At 49.0% G+C, this 27,273-nt stretch overlaps 2 protein-coding genes across 9 annotated transcripts in view; one reads left to right on the top strand and one right to left on the bottom strand.

Annotated features, from left to right (window-relative positions):
* RTN4 (reticulon 4) overlaps positions 1–1,091 on the top strand; it is a 74,900-nt gene extending 73,809 nt beyond the window's left edge. For all 4 annotated transcript variants that reach the window (XM_053924904.2, XM_053924906.1, XM_053924905.1 and 1 more), the window contains one exon: positions 91–1,091. In XM_053924904.2, coding sequence (XP_053780879.1) covers positions 91–133 — 43 coding nt within the window. In that variant the 3' untranslated portion in view covers positions 134–1,091. The remainder of the gene's footprint in view (positions 1–90) is intronic.
* Positions 503–27,273, bottom strand: part of EML6 (EMAP like 6) — a 220,700-nt gene continuing 193,929 nt past the window's right edge. For 2 of the 5 annotated variants that reach the window (XM_053924902.1, XM_071221553.1), the window contains 14 exons: positions 22,996–23,074; positions 20,398–20,527; positions 18,584–18,682; positions 17,417–17,590; positions 13,693–13,901; positions 12,799–12,956; positions 12,027–12,141; positions 9,923–10,111; positions 8,550–8,722; positions 7,960–8,122; positions 6,113–6,216; positions 5,321–5,474; positions 4,807–4,907; positions 1,383–3,176 (listed from right to left, as the gene is read on the bottom strand). In XM_053924902.1, the coding sequence (XP_053780877.1) occupies positions 3,152–3,176; positions 4,807–4,907; positions 5,321–5,474; positions 6,113–6,216; positions 7,960–8,122; positions 8,550–8,722; positions 9,923–10,111; positions 12,027–12,141; positions 12,799–12,956; positions 13,693–13,901; positions 17,417–17,590; positions 18,584–18,682; positions 20,398–20,527; positions 22,996–23,074 (1,873 nt within the window). In that variant the 3' untranslated portion in view covers positions 1,383–3,151. Of the gene's footprint in view, positions 3,177–4,806; positions 4,908–5,320; positions 5,475–6,112; positions 6,217–7,959; positions 8,123–8,549; positions 8,723–9,922; positions 10,112–12,026; positions 12,142–12,798; positions 12,957–13,692; positions 13,902–17,416; positions 17,591–18,583; positions 18,683–20,397; positions 20,528–22,995; positions 23,075–27,273 lie in introns of those variants that run through there. The other 3 variants (XM_024552786.4, XM_053924903.1, XR_008426918.1) reach the window with 3 other exon arrangements.

Raw genomic sequence — 27,273 nt, 5'->3', positions numbered from 1 at the left:
AGGATAGCATTTTAAGAAGCAGAAAACAAGATGCTTCAGATTTAAAATTTTTTTACATTGACCTTTTCCTCCCCTCCTTTCCATTTTCAGAATCCAAGCAAAAATCCCTGGATTGAAGCGCAAAAATGAGTGAAAAAAAGCCTGAAATAATTAACAGTAGGAGTTTATCTTTAAAGGGGTTTTCCGGGATTACATGGGGGAGGGTCAGGGAAGAAAGACGCCTGGACAGTGCAGTTCAGCTTCACAGATCTTCATGTCTAGGGCGCGGTGTCTGGGGGAGAAGCACCCGTCTAGACCGCCGCGTGCTCTTCACCTTAAGTGTTGTGAGCTGCTATGTGTGGATTTGAACCATAATCGTACTTGTTTCTCCTGTAAGAGGCACTGGTGAATAAAACAAGATCTGAGGAAGCTGTGTATCATACTTTGCTGCAGGTAGTCTTGCTGTATTTTGGGAATTACAGAGAAAGTGGAGCTGAAAAAAAATAACCCTTTTCACAGTTCGTGCGCTGTGTATGGTCTATGTAGAGTGATGCAGATTTTCTGAAATGAAATGTTTAGACGAGATCATACCACTAAAGCAGGAGTGAAAAGGCTTGCCTTTCTGGTATGTTCTAGGTGTATTGTGAATTTTACTGTTATATTAATTGCCAATATAAGTAAATATAGATTATATATATATCTATATATAGTGTTTTACACAGCGTAGACCTTTACTTTCCAGCTTCCCCACAGTGCTTGATATTTCAGTCATTGGTTACATGTGTGTAGTTTCAAATACATAAGCAGAAGAAAATATATTTCTAGGAGCACTGCCATCTGTTTCCAACACGAAATGATGCCATGCACACAGAACTCACCATTTAAACTTCATTGCTCAGACTCACCGTAGTTAATTGTGTCACGAACTGAATCTGTGGACTGAATCTAATGCTTCCAAAAATGTTGTTTGCGAATATCAAACATTGTTATGCAAGAAATTACAAAATGAAGATTTATACAATTGTGGTTTAAGCTGTACTGAACTAAATCTGTGGAATGCATTGTGAACTGTAAACGCGAAGCATCAATAAAGCTTATAGACTTAAACTGTGCTCGGTATTTGGGTTTCATGGAACTGCGGCAGATTAAAAGTACACACAAAGGGGGACTAGACTTTGCTTCAACCAGTGAGTGATTTTTAGAAAGGTTTTCAGCTCATTGTGCAGCTGTGTTTACTGTGAAAACAAAAGAATGTTTACATAATCAAATTTACTTGACACATACCAAAATGTTTAAATTATGTATTTTTATACTTTGATAATTGAAAATAAATTCATGCACCAATATTTTAACATAGAATACAGTGCAGGATTTATGAACATACATAAAATCATACCATATAAATATTTACTAATAAGATTTAAGAAGTTTTCTTGACACAAAGACACTATTGCTCTTTAAGTACAGTTGTATATATCATTGATCAATTTATTGTTCTTCCACATGGTTACGTCAATGCAAGATTCAGTCAGTGTGAAAGGTCAGTGGCACAAGGGAGGCAGACGTGGCTGTCACTCAGCGTTACCAGTCACGTGGTTACAGAAGACGAGTGGGGCTGCATGAGGACTGACTGGGCCCAGCAGCCCATCAGTGGGTTAATGTAAGGCATTAATAAATTGGCATATAAAACAGCTTAATGAATGATCTAATCCATTGAGAATGCTGAAGCACTTCTGTGGTAAATGTTAATCTATTTAGTTGAAAATGCTTCATTTCACCTTTTCCCTAAAATGACAACTAGCCAGTAAATCAAGATCCAAAATAAGTCCGCTGATGGGAAGAACTCGGCGGCGCGTACCTGTGTGCTCACGGTCCCCAGTGCCTGCCTGCAGAGTGCTCCGCCGGCCCCTGCTGACGGTGGCCGGCCGGGTGCAGCGTGCCATGGAGGTGGTTTGGAGCTGTCTTCTGGTTAATATTGGCCGAGTCACGTCTCTTACCAACCAACTCTGAGGAACTCCAAGTTAGATTATTTTGTTTTGTAATCTTGATTTATCAAATGTGCTTGGGTTTAGGAATTTGTTCTGCAGAGAATTTTTTTTTAATCCACACTTGACCTACATATAGTTCAGAAGCAAATCAGTGGTATCGAGTCAACCCAGCTCTGGGAGGGTAAAAACCCAGTCAGCCTCAGGTTACCTCATTTATTACTGCTTTAGAGTTAACGAGAAATCAGCTTATCCTCCTGGAACTGGTTTTTTTTTCCTTGTATTCTGTAGTAGAGATTTGTTTTTATTTGAATTCTATTTTGGATTTTGTGGGTTTGGCACTAAACACAATGAAAACTCATTCTATTCCCTCCCTCCTGAATGTATTCCTTTGTTCACCTCCCTATAGCCACTATTTCCCAAGCGGGTAACTGATGGACTTCCTTTGGGAAGCCTTGACATAAACACACGACACGGGTGACAGACCGGGAATCTGCTAAGGGTCCTGTAGCCCTCCTCAGTTTCGAAGTTTTAGCACCTTACGTAGAAAGGAGATAATTTGTGGGAGGTGAGACAGCAGCCTGCAAAACTGGAAACTTTCAAAGGCACTTAATGGATATAAAACTCTGCAAATAAAACGTTAAAAAATTAAGTTTCTCAACTTGTTTATACATGGCTCATTTGGTTTTGAAAGCTAAATGTGGAGAAAAGAGGCTATCAATAGTTCTAGGACTTCGGTGCTTCTAACTTAAGCTGTCTTGTTCAACTTATTTGTAAAAATGAACATTTTTAAAGTATATAGAAACATAATAGCAAAACATCTTTTGTAAAAGTTTCGATGCAAATTAAAAGCTACATATTGGTTAGGATAATGAGGCTTTAAATTTTGTCAGTGGGCTACATTAGGATTTTTCCTTTGTCTGTGTTGTTAGTATGGATACTTTTTAGTCTCAGGAACACAGGCAAGCAGTCGTAACATCTGAGAACTGACCTTCCTTCTTGGTATCACAGTTGTGGAGATTCCCGAGCCTGGGCGCAGTCTTACCACTCCACTAGCACGCCGAGCTTGTGCGCCCTGCAGCACTGGAGGCGTTTCCAGCAGCTGGTGGCGAGGAGGTGGCCCGCACCACCTCCGCACTTGCTGGGCGAGAGCAGCAGCAGCAATAAAGCGAGAGGTCCCTGGCACTTTACAGACAGCGCCACACAAATACACTGAAAAAGCAGACCAGACAGTCCTTTTACATGGCTGGACGTCATACTCATGTCATGTGACAAAGTCCTGCAAGCACTCCAGGGTCAAGCTCAGGTGATGAAGTGAACATGTCAATGTCAATTAAAAAAAAAAAAAGGCAAACCAGAAATCTTGCCACCAATTAAAGATCTGCTTTTTTATCTGTAAAAGTCTATTGTTTTTTGTTTTGTTTGGCTCTTACAGCAGCCGGAGTCTCTATGCCGAATGTGGGGACTGTTGGCAATTTGACTGCACACTACCTCTCTTGTGAGTACTGAAGAGGTTTTATCAACCCCACTTGAGTAGCAGAGCCCTTTCCAGTGGTCAGTGCAGAGCCAGGGGTCACAGTGTGCCCCCGTGGCTACGAAGGCCTAGGGGCCCAGCACTGTAAAGGCCACTTCCAAGCAGCAATCAAAAGTCACCTGCACCTGCTGCACCGAGGTGACCGGTCTACTTAGGTCTCTTATTGTTGGCTTGTTTACAGCTTGGCTGGTGCTGTCCTGAATGGATGTTCACACTCCACAGGGAGCTGCTGTCAGTCCTATCTCAAGGGCTCTAAGTGCCAGCAGCGGCTGGCACTGGGGATGGGTGCTCGCAGGCAGGCCATCGAGGGCATCCTTTGGGGCCACACTCTACACAGTGCTTTTCGATAGCAAGTGGGTTGACATTCTCTGCAGTGCCTTCCCCACAACCTGCCATAGACCACTTAAACACCTGGAACGCATGCGTTTCTTCTCTACCCTCTGCCCCCGGGAGTTTTGCTTGGGCTGAACAGCCCTCCGACTACACGTGGAGAAGCTGAGTGACTTAGAATGAGCCTGTCCTGGCCCTCCACACTCCAAATAGGCGGCGTGTGGAAGGACAGAAGAAAGCTGCCTTGGAAATGCTGCAGAGGCTGCTGTCATCTCTAGAGCTAGTGGGGGGGCTTCCAAAGTCACTGGGGGACCAGTCACACCTCACAAAGCAATGCGCCCAATTTACACTGAGCAGTGGTGAAGGTCAAAAGCAGCCCTGGATGAGGAGTCCAAGTAAACTGGTTGAGGTTCTGCTACTAACTTGCACTGGGCCTGGGCCTAATGGCCTCTCCCCTCATCTGGTCTCATGCAAAATTGGGCAACGCTTGCCCTGCTTATTTCTCAGGTGGCTGAGGTTCAATATTATTTTTAAACCTCTTTTGGTTGTGGATTAATCACCGATCTTAAGAATTCTGGTGATCAGTTGAAGTTACGAGGATCAAGGACATTCTAACCTGACTGGAATGGCACTGTGGCTTGTCCGAGAGCTCCTACTGAAATGGGCCGTCTTGGGTCTCCCCCACCTGTCCCCCCATCCAGCAGTGCTCGGAGTGGCTCTCGCATGCCCTGGGCTTCTCACCAGTCCCAGGACAGTTCTAGCGGAGACAGGCCTGTCAAGACGTGGGTTCTGAGCCACCAGACACTAAACACCTTAAACTGGGAAAGACCTTGTCTTCCTTAGGGCTCACTGGGTTTCCTATTCACTGTCCTCCTCAGTGCCTCCCTGTGCCCCTGGGGAGCCTGACCTCCCTAGATCCCTGAGGGGCACAGCGGAGACCAGGCCTGGGGCGTAGCAGCGCATCCATCGGGTCCATACCTGCAGTCATCCCCTCCGGTGCTGACCACATACTTGTCGTCGTGCGAGAAGCGGATGTTCGTCACGTGAGCCGAGTGACCAAAGTAGCGTTTATGTTTGGCCTGTGAGCAAAAGTGAGTGGAGAGAGCTGAGAGACCCTGCTCCTCCCAGGAACCGCGGACCACTTCTGAAGGACACAAATCCCCTCCTGCCAGAACCTTCCTTCTCTCAAGATTCCCACTTGGTCCGAAATCTCTGCTAGCCAGCCTTTCGCTGGCTTTCCTGTCTCATTCTTGCCCCTGTGACAGCCATTTTGCCCACCCCACATCGTCCCTTCCAGGACTTCCAGCACTCCCCCCTCCAGAGGGAGTGCGATGAAAAGGTTAGGGGTTGCCAAATTTCCAGAGGGCTGGAACAAGATTCCTCGTGTTCTAGATTCCAGGGAGCTGTCTAGGTGTGGCCGCCATCTCCGGCACAGTGCAGAAAACGCGGAGCGTGGGGGCAGTGTGGGGAGGCCCCTCTAAGGAAGACTCACAAATTTTTCTGTGCATGGAAAGTCAAAGAGCTTCACCAGCCCAAAGTCATCTCCTGTGACAATGTTCAGGCCAGCATGGGTCACACATGCGCAGTTAACATCAGCCTTGTCTGCATTTCTCGGCCAGATGCCAATGACCTCGTCTCCCAGAATGCTGTTCCAACAGGAAGAGGTGTTAGGGGGAGAACGGTGAGAAGCCGTCCTGCAGTCAGACATCCTCTCTCAGGGACAAGAGGGCAAGAGGGTTATTTTACATAATGACAGTATGGTCATGTGGCTCTTCTGGCCCCTCTACATTTGCCCCAGCTCTTGTGCTCTGCCCCAAAAAGAAAAGTTACCTCCATCTCTCTCTCCCACCTCCCTATCGTCCTGAGTATGTGCATGTTTGAGAGAGAAGTGGGGGCTCCTTCAAGCTCACAGGACGGTGGTCTCTTTTCCCTTACATTGGCAAGGCACTGTTTCTTATCCAGCTAACTGGCAGTGCCAGCCCTCCCATTCCTCCCGGTGATTACGAGGGCTTGGTCAAGGGCTGGGAGGTGGTTTCCCTTTGCTGGATGGGAGTGGGGATTTGTAGAGTTTATTACATAAAAAGAGGGACTTTGCATCTCAAGTCCCAAGTAAGATCAATTCCAGTGGCCCAAACTGGTACCAAGAAGCCTTCTGCCCCCACCTCCAAAGAACAGAGCTGTATCTCGCTTCCTCAGACCCTGCTACACACAGAGTTGGAGGCTAAGCCTGGGACAAGAGACTCCCTTGTGACCTTTTCCTCAAGAAGTGTTTTCCTCCAGTCACCTTGTCCAGGAGGCCCAGGTGATCTTCTCAATGACCATGGCTTCGGTTACCTGCTTCCCCAGGGGCACCTCATGCACCTGGCGCTTGTAGGCTCCCGTTGACACCTGCACAGTGGAAGGAAACCATGTCCATCCACCCGTTCTCCCAGCCCGCAGGACTCGCTTTTCAGTGGCTGTTTCCCAGAACAATGGCCCAGCCTGCACATCCACGGGGCTTTTCACTAAACCCAAGCTCAACTGCAGGTTACAAGCATGTGGTCAGCCCATGCAAAGTCCACGTGAGCAGGGCATTTTCCCACCCTTTTTCTCACTATTTTCCAAAGGCCTGAGGCAGTGTTTCAGGGGTGGCTCTTGACCAGCAGCAACAGAATCATCTGGGAACCTGTTAGAAATGCACCTGCCCGGGCCACACCCAGACCTACCAAATCAAACCCTTGGAGGGTGAGGCCTGGCAACCTGCTTGTAACAGAGCGTCCAGGTCACGCTGCTGCTCGCTCAGGCTTGGGATCCCCCTTCTCAGAAAACTGGGGAGAAGGCAGGCCAGTTTCCTCAGGGACAACAGCTGCTGCAGGGGACTGTTGAAGCCTCTAGGGCCTGAGCCTTGCTTCTCTGGGATCTTCTTTGGCAGTGGTCCCCAACCGTTTTGGCACCAGGGACCGGTTTCATGGAAGACAATTTTTCCATGGACGGGGGTGGGGTGGATGGGGAAGACGGGAGGTGGAGCTCGGGCAGTAATGTGAGTGAGCTACCGCTGCTCACCTCTTGCTCTGCGGCCCAGGGGTGGGGACCCCTGTTCTAGGGGAAACTGGCCATTTTCCAGAAAATGGCTGCTGCCTACATCTCAGCGCCCCTGTCCCTGCGGTGCCTCTAGCCCGGCCTCCCCACACGTTCCTGCTATTGGTGGAACGGGCGGAGATCCGTCTCACCTCAGGGACTTCCCGCAGACACCCTGGGCCGGTGTTCCCAGCCCAGTGTTCGGTGGACTCCTACACATCTACAGGCCTTAGCTGAGATACCACTTAGGCAGAAGGAAAGCGGATCTAAGTTCAGCCCCTGTCAAATGCTCCTACAGCACCCTGCGCTGGTCCTCAGCACGTGATCACATTTGTAATTCTAGGTGTATTTTGTGATTCTCTGGTTATTGCTTGCCTTCTCCATGACAAGGCAAACTCCAGGAGAGCAGGACCATTTTGTGTGTCTGAAAGCCTGCCACGGTGCCTGGTTTATTAAAGATCTGATGAATGAACGTGTCCTCCCTCCCCTCACACGAATATGCAATGCCAGGTCAGCTCACAAATGCATTACATTTGTTCAGAGCACTGTGGGAACTGTTCTGTCTTCAGCTGTAACTTCCAAGGGTGGGACCCCTCTCTGTCCCACCCCACTTGTCAGTCCTCCCGGGACCCACTGCGGAGCTCTCCCTCCAGGACTACTAGCTGGAGTCCAGGACCCCAGGGTGCAGGGGCCAACCGAGTAGGGTTTGGAATGAACATGAATAAGTATAAGAAGTGACACAGGTTTGTAGGTGCAGCCCCTGAGAACTAGGAGATGGGAAGCTTTGGAGACGAGGTGAGAGCTGAATTACAGACGGTTAGGGCTTGTGTTTCCTGCTTTTCTTACTGAAGAAAAACTCTACTAGTTTAGATTCTATTTCTTCAACCTGCTTAAATTCTGTAAGCCTCTGTTTCTTCATTTATAAAACAGGAAAGGTGACAGTGCCTAAAGGGGTTCCTGTGCAGAGTAAATTAGCACACTGGCAGGAACATAAGTAAGCGCTCGATTAATACAAGCCATTGTTATTATTACTACTATCGGTTGCCCCAAGATATTAGTGAAGCTGAAACATACCTGAATGTATTTGCCATCTGCAGAAAAATCCATCTGAATGACAAAGCTGGGGATATCTTTGCAGTAGCCAATGCGATTCAGGCTTGTGCCCTGAGTGAGGTCATAGAAGTCAACTGCGTGTTCAGAAGAACCAACAGCTAAGAATCTGCTGTCTGGGCTGATTCTAGAAAAGCAATACGAGAGCACGGTCACTGGAGGGCTGGTCAGGCCTCAGGGCGGCTCAGGGACGGGCCTCCCAGACTCAAAGGCAGTGAGACCTCACTTTTAACTAACTCCCATGTGGTTAGTTTCTACGTTCTATAGAACGCAGCAATTTCTCTGGGTCAAATCCCAAGGACGTAAGGAAATTCATGTGCACAGCCTTTTGTAGAATGGCATTTCACAAGTCGTTTTCACCACACTCCTGTGGGAACTGGTATAGGCGTGTCTGAGAGTTAATGTGTGAGAGGGTCTCCTTTCATAGCTGGCTCACTGAAAGGGGCCTTCGTACGAGTGAGTTCTTCATCCCAGCCGTGGCCCTTCTGAAATGGGAACCCCTGGGAAGGAGAATGCCCGCCTCTCTCCTCCCGCTTGGGCCACCTGCTATGTACCTGATATCTTGGATAGCAGATTTCCGATCTCGTTTCTTCCCCCAAACTTTCAGGCTGTTCACCAGTAAGATGACAAACTCCCCATTCTTCATGCCGATGGCCACCATCTCCCCGTCAGGGCTGTAGGCCGCACACCTGGCTGCGTGGCCCAGGTTCACCTTGTTGAGCAGCTTCTACGTTGATACAAAATAATACCACCTGAGCCCTTGCTGCCCCGGCTGGTCTCCAGGGGAACACCTGCCCCCAGGCCAGAGCAGCCACTCCTTTGGCCTCCCAAGTGCTTGCTCCTAGTTACTATCCCTGAGTAGCAGGGGGCCAGTAGGTTTTAATTAGAGCAGCTTGAGAGACTACATGTTTTAGGGCAGGAGCTCCAACTTCTTCGGTAAATGGTCTGGAAGTAAATATTTTAGGCTTTGGCGTCCATATGGTCTCGCAATAGGCCCACCTTGACCCTCCAGCCATAGGTTGCTGATCTATTATTTATTGTGCAGGTGAAAGTGTTTGCACTTCAGCAACTGTTAGTTCAAATCCTGGCTCTCGCTGCGTGTGTTTGGATAAGTTATTAAACACTTCCCCACCTTCCCATTTGAAAAACAAGCAATAGTAATGTTGGCCTTGCCAGGTTGTTGAAAGCATTAATACTAGCGAACACGACGCATCTGGTGTGTGGTAGGTATTCAGTGAACCACAGCTGCCGGTAAAACCCGACACCAGTCAGTGGGAACTAACGTGAGTATAATAACCACGCCCAGGCTTCTGCATCCCTGTTCTTTGATCTGCACTGAAAACGGGACTGAACATTTACTAGTAATTTGGCAAGAAAGCCAGTATTTTAATTCTTAGGAACTTAAGTACTTGTTTCAATATTAGACAAGGTTTGGCAACATTAATCTTTTTCTTTCCCCTAGAATGGTCCTTGCTATTTTAGATTTTTACCCCAGATGAATTTTTACAGTTCTTTTTTGATATTTTAAGTTGTTTTTCCAAACTCTAAGAAAAGCTTTGTTGGGATATTGATTGCTATGTTGTTCCGTTTGGGAATGTCTGACATTTTAAGTCATTTTTAGTCTTCTTTACAGAGAAGATGATCTTTCTCTCTCTCCCTCTCCCTCTCTCTCTAGGTTTTGTGGGGCTTGGGGGGGGTTGACAAGAGAATAATTGTTCTCATGTAGAATAGTCCAGCTATAAATATTTGTAGACAGATAGACTGGGTGTGTGTAAATGGTTCTTCTTTTCTTAGGCTCTCTAACTTAATTACTGACCTGTGGCTGATCTCTTATTCAGCTCCCTCCACACTTCCTCCCCCGGCTGACCTCTCACTGCTCTGCGAGGCCCACATGCAGGCCCAGGAGCCTGGCAGAGAGGCCCCTCACCTTGTCAGCCAGGTCCCAGATGCGGGCTGTGCCGTCGTTGCTGGCAGAGATAAAGATGTCCTTGGCGGGGTGTGTGGCCAGGCCCCAGATCTCCCCTTCCATGTGCCCATCAATCAGGATGTTGGAAGCAGCGTTTTTTTCACCAACTTCAATTATTTCTCCATCTTTGGTCCCCACTAAAATTTTTCCCTGTTGTAATCAAAACACTGTTAGACAAAGGACAAGCACTGTGTCATCCCACTCATGTGAACTGCCTGGCGTAGTCAGGTTCATGGCCCTGGCAGGGTGGTGGCTGCCTCGGCTGGCGGGAGGGCGGACTCACTGTTTCATGGGTAGAGTTTAGTTCTGCACGAGGGAACAAGTTCTGTGAGGTGACGGTGGCACAAGAAGGTGAATGTGCATAACGCCACGGAATTGTACTTAAACATGATTAAAATGGTAAATTCTGTTATCTATGGTTTGCCACAATCTCAAATAATTTAAAACAAAGCACTATTAGAACAGCCTGGGAATGTGCCTTCCCTGGCATCGGTGTTAAAATAGGAAGAGCGGAGAGGTGCTTTGTCTTTAACCACTGAGTCGCCCGTCCTGGAGCAACCTCCTTCCACCTTCTCACTTTGCCTCCGCTCCATCAGCCACCCTGGGTGAGAGCTCTGCACCGAATTCTCCATCACCAGTCCCTGCTAGAACATTCCAGGGACTGCAGGCTCACGGACGAGCAGGGCGGCCAGTTTCTGCTCTGGGACAGCTCACACTCCTCCTAAGTCCTTCCTGACTCTGAACAAAAGTCCCTCTCGGGATGCTTTCCAGGCCCTGGGGCCAGCCCTGCCTCTACCGCCCACACACCTAACTCCCCTTCCAGATGATTAACAGGTATCTATTTTATCACAAAAACTCCAGTTGCAACTTGTGTGGACTACAAAGTCAGGTTTGCCTTTTTTTTATGGAGACCATCTAGCAAGCAATTCTTAGACTCATATCAATTCAAACATGTAAACACAAGGTGGTTATATTATTAAACAGAGATTTGTTCTCAAGTGCATTGGAATCTCCTGGGTGGGGGAGAGGTTAAAAAAAGAAGAGAAGGGAAAAACGGAGACCATGTCCTATAGACTCTGGTCTGCCAGCTGTGGGTGGGAGCCCGGACAGCCATATTTTCTAAAAAGAGTTCACAGCTGTTTTTGATATTCAGCCAAGGTACGCCTTGAAACCCAGTGACTCTGAATCCACTTGATGGCCCTTACTCGCCCCCTCACGGACTGTATAACCTTGAGCATGGGGAAATTATTTAATATTTCTGTGCCAGTAATAATATTATCTGTAATAACAGGAGCTTCCATCTGAACGTGGCTATGTGCCAGGCGTGATGAAAGGTACTGTGCATGTATAACGCATGTGATCCTCATAATAACCGCGTGCAGGACGCAGAAAGTTTTAGTAGCGCATGTCACAGGCTCAATTCTGCTGAGCGAGTCACCGTTTGCACCCAGGTCTGTCTGACTCTGCTAAGCTGCCTCCCCAGCACCATATACATCATTCGCAGGAGCCTTGCTTTAAGGACTCAAGAACCCAGCACCGGGAAGTGCCTGGCTGGCGTGGAAAATGGCATCAATAGAGCCAATTCAAAGTGGAGTCGGAGCTGCCATTCCAGAGCAATGACCTTGCAAGTCTTATTCTTTGAATCTTTTGCCTGGGCCAGACCTTTGGACTGGACTAAAACCAACATTGTTTTTATAAACAATTGCTTGTAAAGCCAGCAGGAAAGTGAACATTCTCACCACCAGGACGTGATTCTGGACTTGCAACCTGATGACAGAGTCAGTTACCAATCATGAATAGCCAAGAGTAGCTCACCAATAGGAATTCTTTCTTCTTTTCATGTAATTATTCCTTCTTCTTTTCTCATAAAACCCCTTAATGAGGACACTATTTGGGTTTTGCCTCAATGAGTGTCCCCAAATTGCAATTTTTGATCCCAATAAACATGGGTTGCTTCTCGTTTCAACTTTTTAACTTTAGGTTGACACCTGGAAGAGTCTGGACTAAGTCCCACGTGGACCCCCTCCCCCACCCAGCCGTCCAAGGGCAGACGGGCTGTGCTCACTTTGCCACGGCACACAGAGCGCACGCACTCCACCAGCTGCCCCGTCTCCAGCTGGAAGGCCCGGCAGCGCTTCATCTCCTGGTCCCACAGCTTCACAGCGCCTCCTTCTTTGGTCCTGAAACAGATCAAGAGGAACGTAGCATGCTAGCCCTTGTCCTCAGACTTTCCATGACCTCCACTGCCCTCTCTCCCTGTCAGCTCATTAAGGTCACCAGCACCCCGGCCCAGCAGGACTGACCCTCCAGGGCAGCCCCTTTCTGAGGACCTGCCAATGTGCCATCACAACCCCTTGAACTTGCAGATTTCCTAAAATGCCTTGAAATGCCATGATCTTGGAAGGCAGAGAATTGTAATCTGGAAAAATCAAGCTTTTTATTAGGTCCAACACAAAGAGAAATGTTTCTCCCGTTTTTCTGCTTTGTTTTCACAATTTCCCTGTCCCCATGGGAACTTCTGTGTCCTGTTCTCACTTCTCCTTCCTCTCTTCTCCCACAGAGCTATGGAGAGTAACGCCTTATGAACAGCAAAGCCACTCATATCTATTCCAGAATACCACTCTGGTTTTTAAACTACCATTAAATAGCCTCTCTCCTTCTCTGACTCCTACTCTGAAGGTTTTGCCTCAGGGTCCTCTCAGAGAGATGGCAGATTGATGTCCCTGGTGCAGAAAAGATCATGAAAATCTGCATGTTCTCCAAGTTGTAGCTGTTTCTGCCAGTTTCGCCCAAAACAAAACAAAAAGACCACTTGTTTCCAGAGGAGCTCCACTTACGGCCGCTCCTTTCCGCCAGTCACTATGAGCCCGTCCCGCAGGGTCGTGTACATGGTGAAGACGGGGCCTGTGTGGGCCTTGGCCACCAGCCGGACGAGGAAGTGGTCCTTCCACACATAGACGTCCCCATTGATGGCACCCGTGAAAGTGAGGTTGTTCTGTAAACAAAGGGACACCTTTCCAGACACTCGCTCCCCTGTTAAGGACCCAGTGCTGGAGAAATGGAAGTGCGCACTCTAGCTGGGCTGTGCTAAGCAAAGGCGAAAGAATTTGCAGACAACCACAAACAATACATAATACATCGCCTGGTTTTGAAATTCAGTCTGTTGAATTACTTTGGGGCTTTTCACTATCCCACTGAACAGAGCTCTGCCTTAAGTGAACTTCCATTCTGAGACCAAGCCCCAGGGGCCTGGATGGGCGGGGAGGGACTCCACCTGAGGGACACTTCCTGGGGCTCACGTAGGAGGTGGGTACATCACAGCTGGAGGGCCATGAAGACTGTGGACTGTGTTCCAAAAAGTCCCTGGGGGATCTTGCCAGTTGGCTGAGGGACCCCCACAGCCCATTTGCAGATGTCAATTGGGAGAATTTGTGGCACACGAGGGCAAAAGGGAAAAGGGAAGCTATGCCACAATAGAAATGATCCCCACCCCCTCTGTGGCTCACTCAGGCCTGACAGGCTTCCAAGTCAGTTGGCCTCTGGCATAGTGAACCCTCTGCCCTGAGTGGGAACTACCTTTTCTAACATTTTGAGAACAGTGATTGCAAAATAGCCAATAAAGCTGACAATGTGAAAATGGGTTTGCAGCTCCTCGGCCATCCTCCTCCACCCCGCCTCCCCCAACGCCCAGGCTCCAGGCCCCCTCTCAGGAAGCCTCTGCTAGCACTCACAGCACCGAAGGCCACGGAGAGCATCGTCTGCATCTTGGCAGCCTCCATGGACCCGATGACCCCTTTCTTGTAAAGGAGGGCGCTGCCTGCCAGGGTCCAGAATTTCATGTGTTTGACTCCAACAGACACAAACTGTGTGTCCGAATCAGGGCGAAATTCCACCACAAATACGCGCTCCAGGTGACCCCCTCGGCTGGCAACCTTGGCACCTGTGTGGATGACAGAGTCCAGTGAGGTGGCCCTTGGGAGCCCCTGGGGCCAGGCACACAGCTCCATCCCAGCAAGCCCAGGGCACGCTTTGGTGCTCTCTCTCCTGTGACAGCACCCTGCCTCCCAGATGCTGCTCCCGAGGGGGGAAAGAGAGTCTGTGTCCGGGGAAATTTCTAGAACCGCAGGTGCTGTTAACACAATCCAACTCCACTCCACCCCACCCCTCAAGCCACACCCAGGCACCTGTGGACACAACAGGAAAGCAGAGCCTGGAGAAGAAAGCTTCCAGATTAGAGAAAAGGCAAAATGGCTGAGGGCATTTCCCCCCGCCCCATCACCACAAGACTCACTCCCGCGGGGTGATGAACAGCCTCCCCGGTGTCACTGGGGACTCACATTCTCTGCGTTTACTTTCTTTTTAAATAAAGGTTCCCATATCCCCTTTTCTTTTATGATTTTTAGGTTTAAATTCTTTACCTTTTACATTTAATTACTAGTTTTTTTCCTCAGCTCATTTATGTTTTTGACTTTGTCTCTTGAGTTCTTTTTTCTCCGGAGTTTTACCGAACCTTTGTGTTAATCCAATCCCAGTTCCACCATTTATTCACAGGACAGCCTTGGACAAGTTATTTAACCTCTCTGTGCCTCAGTTTCCTCATCTGTACACTGAGGCTCAGCATCGCTCCCATTTTTGGAAGTGTGGTGAGGATGAGAAGAATTGATGGAGGAGACGCCTTTCAGAACAGCGCTCGATGCAGTGGGTGTTCCTACTATCTCAGTAAGTGATGGTTAGGACGACGATCACGCTTTCAGCTCCCTTTTAAAGCTCTTGGCTTCTAGTCTTTTAGCCCTTATTTTAAACCTCATCTGTTTTTGTCTCATCAGCCCTTGAGTTTCTAATTTTTATTTTAGAGAAAAATAAAGAAAAGATAATAGAAGTTTAACTTTGTCTTAATGTTTTAGTTCCAGTTTCCTCATATCTTTCCTCCATTATTCACTCACATATGTTTTTTCTTCCCCTCTTTCTCATCACTCACATTTACCTATTTGTTTTTATAACGAATGGCTGTCTAGCAGAGTGTGACCGGTGGGCCACAGCCAGCCTGCAGCTACTCCCTACTGGAACCGCCCCCCAGGGACGAGGAGGCTGGGGAGGCCGCTGGTTGCCTCCTACCGCCAGCAGTAACTCTCTCTGCGTAGGGAATGCTTGACTTCCTCTAACAGCTCCCTCATTACCTTGGGCTCATGGTCCCCAAGGACACCATAAACTAAGATAAAAAACAAACTGAGTGGGAGAAAACATTTGCAAAACTTATATAAGAGACAAAGAATTAACATTGAGATTCAGTAAAGAACTACAGATCATAAGACAAACAACCCTCCCACCCCCAGGAGAGGAAGGATTTGAACAGCTGAACTACAGAAGCAGCAATATACACGCCGTCGTTAAAGTGATGGAAAGAGGATCAATCTCGGTAGTCCGGGAGGAAATGCAGTGAAATAAAAAACAAAACAGTGAGATGCACGTTTCTCCTGAGCTGCCGTTTGTTTTTCCCTCGCAAGCCCGTGAGCACGTCTCCCTGTGGCGACGCCCGTGTCCCTCTGCACACTGGCCTCGCGGTTGCTCGGGACAAATTTCAGACAAGTATCTAGGACCTGACAACACACGGTTTCTATAATAAGCTCATTTTCTTACTCCATTTTATTTTGTATATTCTTACCTAAAAATGTACATAAACGTCCCGAAACACATTATTTATTTGTAAGCAGGACTTGAAGAGAAGGGAAAACCACACGCAATCAGCTCAGGAGAGCTGGTGGCTGGTGAGAGGCCACTAAACACTGTCACTGGCTCAGACCCTCCTGGGCCGTTCTGACAAAGTGCTGGTTCCAACAAAGACCGTGGGAGAGCGCTAGCAAAGAGAAGGCTTCTCTTTCTCCTGGGAGCTTGTTTAAAAGACCTGGCTCCCCCAATTCTCCCTCAGGAGGTCGGAAGGGGCCCCGAATGAACAGCAATCTGTACCAGGGCAGGGCCAGAGTGGGCGCTGCCCAGAGGGACAGGTGAGGGGAGTGAGAGGGGGGAGCCTGAGCTGCAAAAGACAAGACCATGCATCTGGGCCCATGTAGCTTTCTTCCAGGGAAGCCGGAACAGACTTGGCCTTGGCTACCGCAGAGCGTAGAGTCAGTGGTACTGCAGAAGAAAGGCATTATGAGGTAATTGTGACCTCACAGAAGAAGGGTCTTTATATGAGCTTTCCAAGACTGGGTGGGCTGCCTTGTGAAACAACAAGGCCACAGCCTGGAAAGTATCCGAGCCGAGGATGGAAGTCAGCTCGTCCGAAGCGCACGTGGAGGAATTTCTCCGTGGGATGCATGTTGTCTGGGCAGGAAGATGTTTCTAGTCCTTTCAACGACGGGGCTATGAGGCTATCTATCGTGTAAGCAGCTCGGTTTCTCATCTGGGGACGAGTCTCCTTAGCCAGCTGGCCACGACATTATGAGGAACGAACCTGCATCCCCAAGATACAGGTTATGGGGCCATCTGTACACAATATACTGATGAGTAAGAAAATGAGAAGTGGATGGACTATGATGAGTGAGCCTCATCATGAAAGTCCGCAGGTCTCCAACCTGTTTTGCTCATGTGGGGGCTCAGGAGGGAATGGAACTCTCCTCCCACTGTGCTCAGCTCTTCATGGCTCCCTCTCACAACCCCCCCCCCCCAGGGGAAGATACTGAGATAATGGGATTCTAGAAGCCCTGGATTGGAGATGTGCCACCTCTGTGCGTGTCAGGCTTAGTGTGCCCCAGATACGGGCTGCCTGGCTGGAGACAGACCTCATTAATGTCCCAACTAATTGGATCTGCTTTTGCCAGCCTGAGAATACACTTGGAAGATTGCACATCTTTGAGTCTAAGACAACCATAAATTTAACAGGGTCTTTGTGTGTGTGTGTGCGTGTGTGCATGTGTGTGTCGGGGAAGGGCAAGAAAGAAAGAGAACTTGATAAATTAAATGTAAACCTTGATTATAAGTTGAATCCCCATTAAAAAAAATGAAAATGTAAAGAAACCAATATGCTTCTGAGACTATGGGGGTGAAACCCTGTCCCCAGTTCCTGTGGTAAGACAACCAGGTGACAAGGCTGCAGCAGAACCCAGGCATCGCCAGAAGGAACGCTGAGGAGAAGGAAGTCCGGGTCAGAAGGTGGTTAGGACAGAAATGGAAGAGGCTGCTCTGTCTCCTGTTGGAGGAAGAAGGCTGCCAGCGTTGGGGCACTTTGTGCCCAAAGACCCTTCACTGGCCAGCACAGGCCTGCTGTGGGCGGCCCCCTCCTGACCGTGGGGTCCAGGGATGCAGTGGTGAGCAGCCTCCCTAGGATCCCAAGAGCCCTGGTATCTGCTGACCCCACAGCAGTGCCTTGGTGGGCTTTGTAGGAGGAAGATCTCGGTCAGAGCCCAGCCCATGCCACGAGCAAGCCTCCCGGACAGACAGAAGCCCAGCTTCGTTTACCTTCCTGCCAGCGCCAGACGGTGATGGTGTGCTCAGGGTCCACGCCCACCGACACCAGCAGCTTTCCGGTTGCACTGAAGTTGATGTAATTCACCCCCTTCGAGTGGAAGCACCGCAGCATGGAGAGGGTGTGTTTGGTCATGGCGTCCCAGACATGGATGGAAGGTGTTGTTCCTGAACGTGGAGGCGTGACAAAGAGCTCAGGCTGGGGAACGGCAGAGCCAAGGCAACGCTGTGTTCATCTAAGAGTCAAGTGTTCAGGGGCCTTACGGTTACTGGGCCTAAGAGACCTACTGCGTGACCTGGCCAGAGATGAAAGGCCACAGCAAACATGTGCTGTGCTTTTAGAGACAGAGACTAAGGGCACTTACACCCAACAAGCTCACTTGTGGAGGCGATTACACAGAGGAGACTGATGAGGTCAGTGGTTTGTATCCGCGATCCGGCCAGATACAATCAGCAAACATGATACATCGACATGATTTTGCTGTGCAGATTCACACTACTCACGATGGAACAGCCTTACCTGGGGTCTCTGCAACATCACCTGCATTAGGTGGGCAATGGCAATGAGGAAGCGTCAAGGGAAAACAACAGCTAAATTAAATCATGTTTCGAATAGTGAAGCACTCAACACCAGCATCAGAAAGTTTCAAATTAAATTTTAAAAATGGACATGGGGTCAATGAAAACAAGCAGGAAGATATGTTTGTAAAAACTGCCTTTGAAATGACCAAGTGAAAAAACAACAACACTTTTCACAAATGTGAATCAGGTCACATTTGTCACTGATGGTTGCCTAGGATACAGAAGACCCAGGTGCACACACCGCAGTCTACCCGCCGAGCACAACCGCCAGGCTTCAGACATGGGGCTCTTCACTTGATACCTGGGTCTGAAAAATTATTCTCACAAGCCCACGGGGATGGGGGCCATCTGTTTATGTGGAATATGATGCTATGGCCTGACTTTATGGTTCCTCACAATCAACAATCCCTGGAGGTGTCAACTCAAGCAACACAGATACGTTCTGGGCTCAGAAAGTCAACAGCACCGTGCACGAGAGAGCGTGGGTGCGGGTTGCCCACCCCCTCCCTCCCCCAGTGACTGCTACGTCAACGCTCCTGCTCAGCGGGGAGAACCGCAGCTGCAGCGGGATGCTCCTACCTATCTGGCTGGTGGCCACCACGTTTCTGTACTTGGGGTGCTGGTTCACCGTGAGGCAGAGGATGTCATCCGTGTGCTCCAGGTAGAAACTCTGGCTCCCTGGGGGGGATGTGGAGGGTGAGTGCAGGAGCCTGAGGCCTCGGGACAACCCCAAAGCTTTGTGCGGAGTCTTTGGAAGTGCCCTACAGAATGAGAGCTTACGCCCCAAATTCTCACTTCAGGATCATGCCTGGGGAGATAGGAGGTCACTTTTTACTTCCTCCCCTTGGCCTGGGACTGACGGCTTCTCCTTGTCTACCTCTGAGCAGGGTCAGGCGGGGGCCTGGAGGTAATGCTGTATTGAGCAAAAAAGGCACCACTTACTTTTTGGACAGGGAGGACAGTGAAGTAGGAAAATATAGACAGTTCCTGACTCACGATGGTTTGACTCTACAGGAAGCGATACGCATTCAGTAGACACCATACTTTGAATTTTAAACTTCGACTGTTTCCCAGGCTAGGGAGCGATACACAGTGCAAACCTCCGACGCTGCAGGGCGGCAGCAGCAGCAGCACAGGGCAGCGAGCCACGGCTCCCTGGCGGGCTCGTGGTCAGGAGGGTAAACAGCAGACCCGCTGCAGCGTACTCACTGTGCTAGCTGGTTCTGCCCGGCTGTAGGGGGGCAAGACGGAAGTTTTCTGAGCATGTTTAAGGTAGGCTAGGCTAAGCTACGATGTTTGGTAGGTTAGGGGTATTAAATGAATCTTCAACTTACGATGTGTTCAATTTACAATGAGTTTGTCAGGATGTAGCCTCATCATAAGTCAAGGAGCATCTATACTTAGAGAATCCCTTTTACTTTGTTTATCAAAGTGCCAATGCACTTGGGCGCCTGAGCGGCACGCACAGGTGATGGTTCACCCCCAAAAGCCCCAACTTGACATTGTCACAGGAAGTGGAAGGAAAAATAAGAATTACTTGATCATCTATCGTGGCAAATGGGTTTGCTGACTGTCGAAGTGGCCCCTGTAGGCTCATGAAGAGGGGAAGGATGGTGCTGATACACAAGGAAATGGCACGTTGCTACTAAAGTGAGAATATTATGTAGAAAATTTCAAGGCCCTCCTCCCCCAAAAGACAAGTCACTATGTGCTCAGTGATTTCACTGCTAAAAATCTATGCATGAGCAACTACACAAATTGGGAAGGACCTAAATATTGGAAAAGAAAAAATATTTAAGATATGAAGTAAATAAGACAATATTAACACTTGAATCTGGTGATAAAGATAGGGGTGTCTGTTAAATTATTTTCTGAATGCTTCTTTTCGCTTGAGGTGTGTTCCGTTTTAAACTTTTTTTAATTTAAGAGTCAGCGTATAGTGAAGGGATATTTTGGGAATTTCTGTTTTTTGGTTTGTTCTCATCCTCATTGTAAATCTAGCAAAATAGTCAACACAAGTAAAACTTGGAAATCTGAGCTCCTAAAAATGTGGTCACTGTTAAAAATGAGTGAGACAAGTTCCCCTGGGCCTTGTTCTTCGCTACTGTTGGGAAGGAATTTCTCTATTCCCCACGCCCTCCTTCTGCCTTCTCTCCCCACAGTCAGCCTCCTGGGAGCGGACTGAAACATTGACACCTCCCTGCCCTTGACCCCTTTGACTCTTCAGTCCTGGGCCTGAGCATTTTCTAGGACTAAATGATACCAGTCGGAATGGAGAGGAATGGCCTTAAAGGGAAGAGAATGCTTAAGCTTTGGGGCATCTAAAGGACAGAGCGTACGACGGCTACAAGGAAAGCCTGGGTTTAGACAGAGCCTTCTCCCGGCCCAGTCACCTGTGGAGAGGTTCTGAACGACGCCCGCGGCTGCGGTGTGGAAGATGATGTCCGCCCCGTCGTTCAGGTAGTGCAGGTTGTTGCGACAGTCGAACCCTCGGTAGCCAAACACGTGGTCGAGCGCCAGCTCCTGCATTCCCACACAAAAATGAGAGCAGCCCTGAGGGGAGCAAACTCGCACTGCAGGAATAGCCACTCGTCCCACGGGAACCGCGGGGCCCGTGCAACAGCCCGCCACTCACTAAAAACACTTAGCTTCTCGACTAGCTGAGGACAAAGGGCAGCCCTTGTCTTCTTTCAAGCTGCCTGGAGTGTGAGAGGGGCAGGCTAACGCACAGAATTACAGCGAGTTTCCTACACACACTGGATTTGCTTCCCTGCTTCTCAGGCGAGCCAGTCTCTGGATTTCATGCTCTGCGTGTAAAGGTTACCGGGAAGTCTCGTGTCTGCGCCTTGGCAGGCACCCTTAGGTGAGCTGAATGGTGGCTCGGAGATTTGCTCTGATTCCCACAGATGCAGCGGGGCCTGGCGGGGCAGAATGTTGAGGCAAATGCCAGGCTCATTCTGTTGCTGGGTGCTTGCCCTACCGAGTTTCTACACCATTTGCATTTTTTTTCAACAACTAGATACTGTTCTGGGTTTAGAGTCTTCCTCTTCTTCCTGGCTGATCTTCCAAGACAAAGAGCAGTGGCTGATTCAGACCAGATGGGCTCCTGATTCTAGCTGACACACATGTGTGGTTTGCAGCACCTCTGTGCCAGGTACTGTGCTGGTGGGTAGGATGCAAGATTAGGAAGATGTGGGTTCCTTTTCTCCAGGTTCCCTGATTCTGGCCCTTTCCTTCTCCAATGCTCAACAACTGCAAACATTAGATCAATTCTCCTAACATACCACACCACCTCTTTACAACGTTTGCTGACTCTCACTGCCCGTGGGAAAAGCCCGCATTCCTCAGGTTGGCACAATTAGCCCCTACACACATCTCCTGTACCCCCTGGTCAGGCTGACTTGTCTAGTTAGCTCCCAAATCTGAGCTTTCCTATCTTTATGATTTCGCTTTTTAAAATATCTCTCACCTGGAAATCCTCCTTCTTTCAATGTACTCAGTGTCTGCCCAGTGCTCGGTCTCCCCTCACCCCCACTCCTCACTTCCAAGTGTTCCCCGGAAACTGTATGTATAATAATCTGACCCCCAGGCCTCATGGGCAACCATGTCAAGCCGGGCCAGTCAGATGGTTTCTCCCAGGAATTTAGGACTGGGGACACTGGTAGGCCTTGCTGTTTCATTAACTGAGGAAATGTGAACTCGGGTGCTGGGTAGAACCCATAGTCTACCAAAGTAGTTCTGAAAAGTCTGCAGAAAAAGAACAGACTGCATCAGACACACACGAGATCCTGTTGGGCAGAAAAAGGTACCATCTTGGCTTATAATGGCTTTTCAGCTCCTGGATCTTATCTTTCCTAAAGCTCAGCTGCACTTCCTGACCCGTGCTATGCTCTACGATAAATCCCCCCAGTGATCCCCCTTTTCCAGTAAAGGCCTCAGTGGGTTCATGGTCTAGTAGGGGAGACCAACGAGTCAGAAAGAAAGGCAACAGAGTATGTGACAGGGCTGGCGGGGGGTCGGGGAGCATGCAGGAGGGTTTAAAGTGAAGAGCATCAGGAACAGAGAAGACGCCAGAAAAAAACTTAGAAGGGCCAGGGTGTGGGGCAGGAAGAGGAGGAGCTTCCCAGCAGAAAGGAGCTTGAGAAGGTCTCATCAGGAGCCCGAAAGCCCAAGGCAGCTTCAGGGACCATTAAGTAGTTGGTTTGGGGTTGGAGACTTGAATTATGGTGAAGAATCACAGGAGATGAGCTTAAAGGGAGCTCCTGGGCAAAGTTCTGGAACTACTCATCTGAACCCCAGTCGGCAGTGTGGGAATCTCTTGGGTCTCGATGACGGGGTGCGGTGTGAATAGCTATGTTTTAAAGAGCTGACTCTGCAGGCAGCAGGGCATTGCGGGAGGGGTCTGAGCCTGGAAGAACAGTTAGGAGACCTCTCCCAGAAAATAGCAGGTTCACCAACAGCATAATCCTCAAGTCTCGACAACTGAGTTCACATCCCTCACCACTTGCTGGCTTGGTCATCTTGGGCAGGGGGCCTAACAAGTCACTGAACGTCCTTGAACTAGTGTCCTCATTTGCAAAATGGAAATAATAGAAGTACCTACCTCATAGATGCGAGGCATGTATAAAATACTCCACAGGAAGTTTGTAGCATAGTACCTGGCACAGGCTGAGTGCTCAAACTGCAGAGGCAGCAAATAGGCTCACACTCTCCCATCTCTCCCTCCCCCTCCCCGACTGGTTCCGGGTTTAGGAAAAAGGAGCCAGGGCGGGAGGACATGGGACATGTTAGCATTAGCACTGATAGGACCCAGTGGGCACGATTCCAGTCACTGGGATGGGGACACGATGCCACGCAGAAGGGAGAGGGAGCAAGAGCCACTGGCTCCATCAGGCCCACTTGAAGGCATTGGTGGGACAGGCAGATGGTGATGCCTGCCAGGTCTTAGAACACTGACACCAGATTGTAAGCAACATATCTGAACTCCTCACCTCAACCAGTTTCTTTTTTTTGGTGATATTGTTCTTCTGGAGTTTCTCAGGCTGGGGAACGGCTCTGCTCACAGGTGGCCTAGAACAGAGAGTGGCCAGAGAAATAGTGTTGAACAAAAGCCAGTGAGGCCAGGCTCCTCTCTCTCCCCTCCCCGACTCAGAGGACCCACGTCCTCGGTTTGCTCTGTCCTGGCGCCCTTGCCTGCCTCCATCCTTTCTCCTGAAAAGTAGCTTCTTATGTGAAGGGTCCTACACAATGGGGCCTGGACTCATGGGCGCTGAGGCGGCTTCCCCACACCTAAGCCGTGGTGGCCCGGGGTCAGTCCCTCCCTCCTGGGAGCCAGGAAGGACAGCTGAACCAGAGAGCTGATTTTACAACCAAAGAGGGGCCTAAGCGTGAGAAGGTAGAGGCCATGCTTCCTGAACCCACTGGCCATTTTACAATGAGGGAAGTGTCACACTTGATCTGAATTAGGCAGCTAAAGAATCATGGCAAGGTGTGAAGTGGGACTTCTAACCCAGGCTTGGGAAGGGCCCTGACTGCTCCGCACTCAGGCCATTCCCACTGCACAAAAGGGCTAGTAACAGAGACGACTCCCACTCTGCCCCATGCCTCAGGGTTATGGCCTATGTTAAACTGCTACCCTCATAGCACAGGTTGCTTTTCCATTCTCAGTTTTGGAGATCTGGCCTTTACATTGAATTAGGAGAGTTTGTAATGGGTAAGCCCTCATGGATTCTTATAGGAGTCGGACAATTTTGGGTGACCAGGGGTTGCCTTAAAGCAACTCGTTGGAGTTTAGGAAACTGGGGATGGGTAGGGGAGACCTGCACCAACCCCCATCACACGTTGCAAATCCATTAGCTATTGCTCTCAGGCTAGATGAAGAGAAAGGATTACCTTGATCCCCTTGTAAGCAGCAAACAAAGCCAAGTGAGAAACTTAGTACAGTTTAGAGCCACGTGAGCAAGCACCTCATTCATGCACAAGCATTTTCCAAGTGAACAGACATTCCTGTGTGGCACAAACCATGCTTCCCGAGCATGCCAGCAAAGAACTAAAACAGAAATGAAAGAGTGCACCGGTCTACAAATTCAGAAAGCTCATACCCTGGCGTCTCTGGGCAAACTCTGCACTAACGCGCCTACAGAATGGGGAGAAAAAAGGAAGCCTTGTCAATGCTTCCCACACACTCTCCGTGACTTTGCAAATGCGCCTGGGGACTCTGCTTATTTTAGAGCGCGCTGGGGACAAACTTGTTGTCAGAAAAACAATCATATCCTCCTGGATGTCGCTGGGACTTATGCACAATGGGTGCTTTGTTTTTGAATCAAGTTCAACTCATAATTTAGCCTAATAATTTCCAGTGTTCCTTGGGAGGGCAGCTGGCCTGCTGGAACAGCTTGCATTTTTGTGCTGGGGTTAAACAAGCTATCTGTATTTTCTCAGAAACTCTTCAATCAAAACATGTTATGTAATCATAAGTGATCACTGGACCAAATGGTATTATAATCAGCACCAAAGAATGGTTAGAGAGCACATCTCTGCAAAACGACACCCCCGGCTGACGTCATCGCTGCCGAATTAGCAAAGCAGGGAAGCGGGGGCCATGCCAGTTCTCGCAATGAGACACTTCCTTCACACTAATTATCGATTCCCAGGACATCTGCTCTTTCTTCTGTTTTAGTGGGACTTTCAAACGAAATCCGTGGGTTTCTTCTTTCACCAAGAATGTTTCAGTGTACGACAAAAGCAAGCCAAGGTCTGAGACGGGAGCGAGGGGACACGAGGACCGCGGCCTGGCTCACTAGGCAGACGTTGGGGTTAAAGGCAGGGCTTGTGTTCAGGGTGCGCACAGGTTGTATAATACACCACATATTATACAGTGTAGCTAGAGTATGCATACAGGCACAAACACTGTGTATTGATATATACATGGGACTGTATATATATACACGCAGAGGCAATCTGATGCTTTTTTCACCTTGATTTTCAGTTAAAAACTGAAAAGTAAAGCAGTCTCAGAATGTTTCTTTCATATTTCACAAGCATATGTTTATAGCTGTATTGCTTCCAAACTGAAGATGAGAGGGGCAAAGGGAAGAAACCTGCATAGTGGCAAACTCAGTGGATTTTAGGTACAGGCCCTTCGCGGTTGTGGATTCTGCATGAACGCTTAGTACCGGATGCTCACTGAACACTTGGGCTTTTGCAGAGTGCTGTGAATACTTACTTGACAATTCCCTGCCTCCAAAGGAAAGCAAGTTAAAACACAATACAAGCATTAAAGGCTTCTTTCCAGGCATCTTTAAACAGTGTTCGTAACATCAGACACGGGAGGGGCTGCCAAAAATTTCAAACACGGTCTTAGCATTTCTTAGTGGATCTAAATCCTTCCAGATTTAGTGGATTTAAATCTTTCCAGATTCAGAGTTCACTGGAAATGTGACTCTGAGAAGCCTGGCTGAGGTGGGAAAGAAGAGAGTGCAAGAGAGCATTCACTCCCTTTTCAGGCCAATAAACTCTTTACAGCTGGTTGTTTCCAGCTGGCACACAGGCTGGGAGAGCGGGGAAGGCAGTGAGCTCCGTTGGGAGCCAGCAGGGAGATTCAGAAAGGTTAAGAGCTGGACGGTGAGGAGTTGGGGGTTGGAGGGGGAAGGAACAGAGACACAAAGGGGCCTCCTGGGAGCAAGTGGGGCTTTGAGGACAAACAAAGAAGCAAGAGAGCTCCACTGGGCAAGAAATTTAAGGAGGGAGTCTGGCAAGAGAGCAAACAAGTTGGATAATCAGGAGAGAGGAAGACGCACAGGCTTGAATTTGGAGAGAGGAGAGAAGCTTTGCCAAGGAAGAGAGGGTGGGGCCAGGAACCCCAAGAAGAGGCTGTGAACTCAACCATGTGACTGAGCGTTAAGTAAGGAGGCAGCCCTGCTCCTGCCCAGGGCCAAGGGTGTGAGCTACTGAAGACCCACCCCGCACCTGTGGGTAGAGTCACCACGTCATGCACTCGTGTGCCCTACGGAAACAGCATATTCCATGGGCAGGGAAGGTCAATCCCTGTTGCAAGCTCATCGCCCAGCAGCCAGACTGCCGAGGTGATAGCTGAGACTCACTTGGAGATATGTGGAGTGCTCCCTGACACGGGCCCTCACCCCACCAAAGGCCCCCAAGGGTGGCCAGAGCCTGGACGTGCCCCCTCCCTGGGTGTAGGGCTGGCAGAGCGCATGACGACCCGAGTCGTGCAGCAGAGCCTTCAGCACCAAGGGTCTTAGAGGGGGCTTCTGAAATGACCGAGGAGGACATGGAAACCAGTCTCAGCGTGACAACCGATGGGTGGCAGGCTCAGAAACCCAGTGAGAAACAGCGGTTCCAAGCAGCTTCTGTAAAGAGGGGTGTCAGTGTGAAGAAACTCAGCTACATTTAGCCAAGAAAAGCAAGTTTAGAATTGTGTTTGGTGTTGTTAGTCAGACCATGTTCAAAGTACCATTAGAGGAAATTGTAGCTGATTTCCAAAATGTGCTATGAAATGCTCCGAGAGTTTTCAAAATGTCTTAGGAAACCAAGCTACTCTTGATCCTGGTTTTAGGTAGAAACCAATCGATGATCTGGTGGCTGTTTCAAAACTGTCCCCAAACAAGGTCTATCACCCTCTGGGTGGGCTTCAGGGACTCAGTGAATGCCTGACACTCAGGCCGAATCATATTTGCACATGTGCATTTTTTCTGGGGGGAGGAGGGGGCAAGTTGTAACCAGATTTTCAGAGAGATCTGTTGGGGTGAAGAGAGAGAGAGACAGGTAAACGCCAGTGCTCTAGGATACATGCAGGTTTAGGAAAAGTCTCCAAAGCCATGGGGACTCTCAATTATCAAAACAAAGAAAATGAATTCTGTTAAATGCATTCTTGTGTCTTCCAGAACCATCTATACAGCTGCTCAGTGGTGAAGTGCAGTGGAAGGGAGTCAGGCAGGAGAACTATGGGTGACCTGAGAGCCTGCCATCTTAAAAATGCTCTCGACCTAAGCCTATAACAAAGCCCTTAAAAAATGGAGATATAGCCCTGGCTGGTGTGGCTCAGGGGGCTAAGCATCACCCTGCAAACCTAAAGGTCACTGGTTCGATTCCCAGTCAGAGCACATGCCTCCATTGGGGGCCAGGGCCCAGTTGGGAACATGTGAGAGGCAACTGATTGATGTTTCCCTCCTTCTTTCTCCCTCTCTTCCCTTTTCTTGAAAAGAAAAAATAAAATATTTTTTTAAATGGGGATATAGTCCCAAACATGG

The sequence above is a fragment of the Desmodus rotundus genome, chromosome 5, assembly GCF_022682495.2.
Source record: "Desmodus rotundus isolate HL8 chromosome 5, HLdesRot8A.1, whole genome shotgun sequence".
Classification (NCBI taxonomy): domain Eukaryota; kingdom Metazoa; phylum Chordata; class Mammalia; order Chiroptera; family Phyllostomidae; genus Desmodus; species Desmodus rotundus.
Note: the sequence above shows the minus strand (reverse complement) of the source record. Positions and strands in the feature narration are given on the sequence as shown.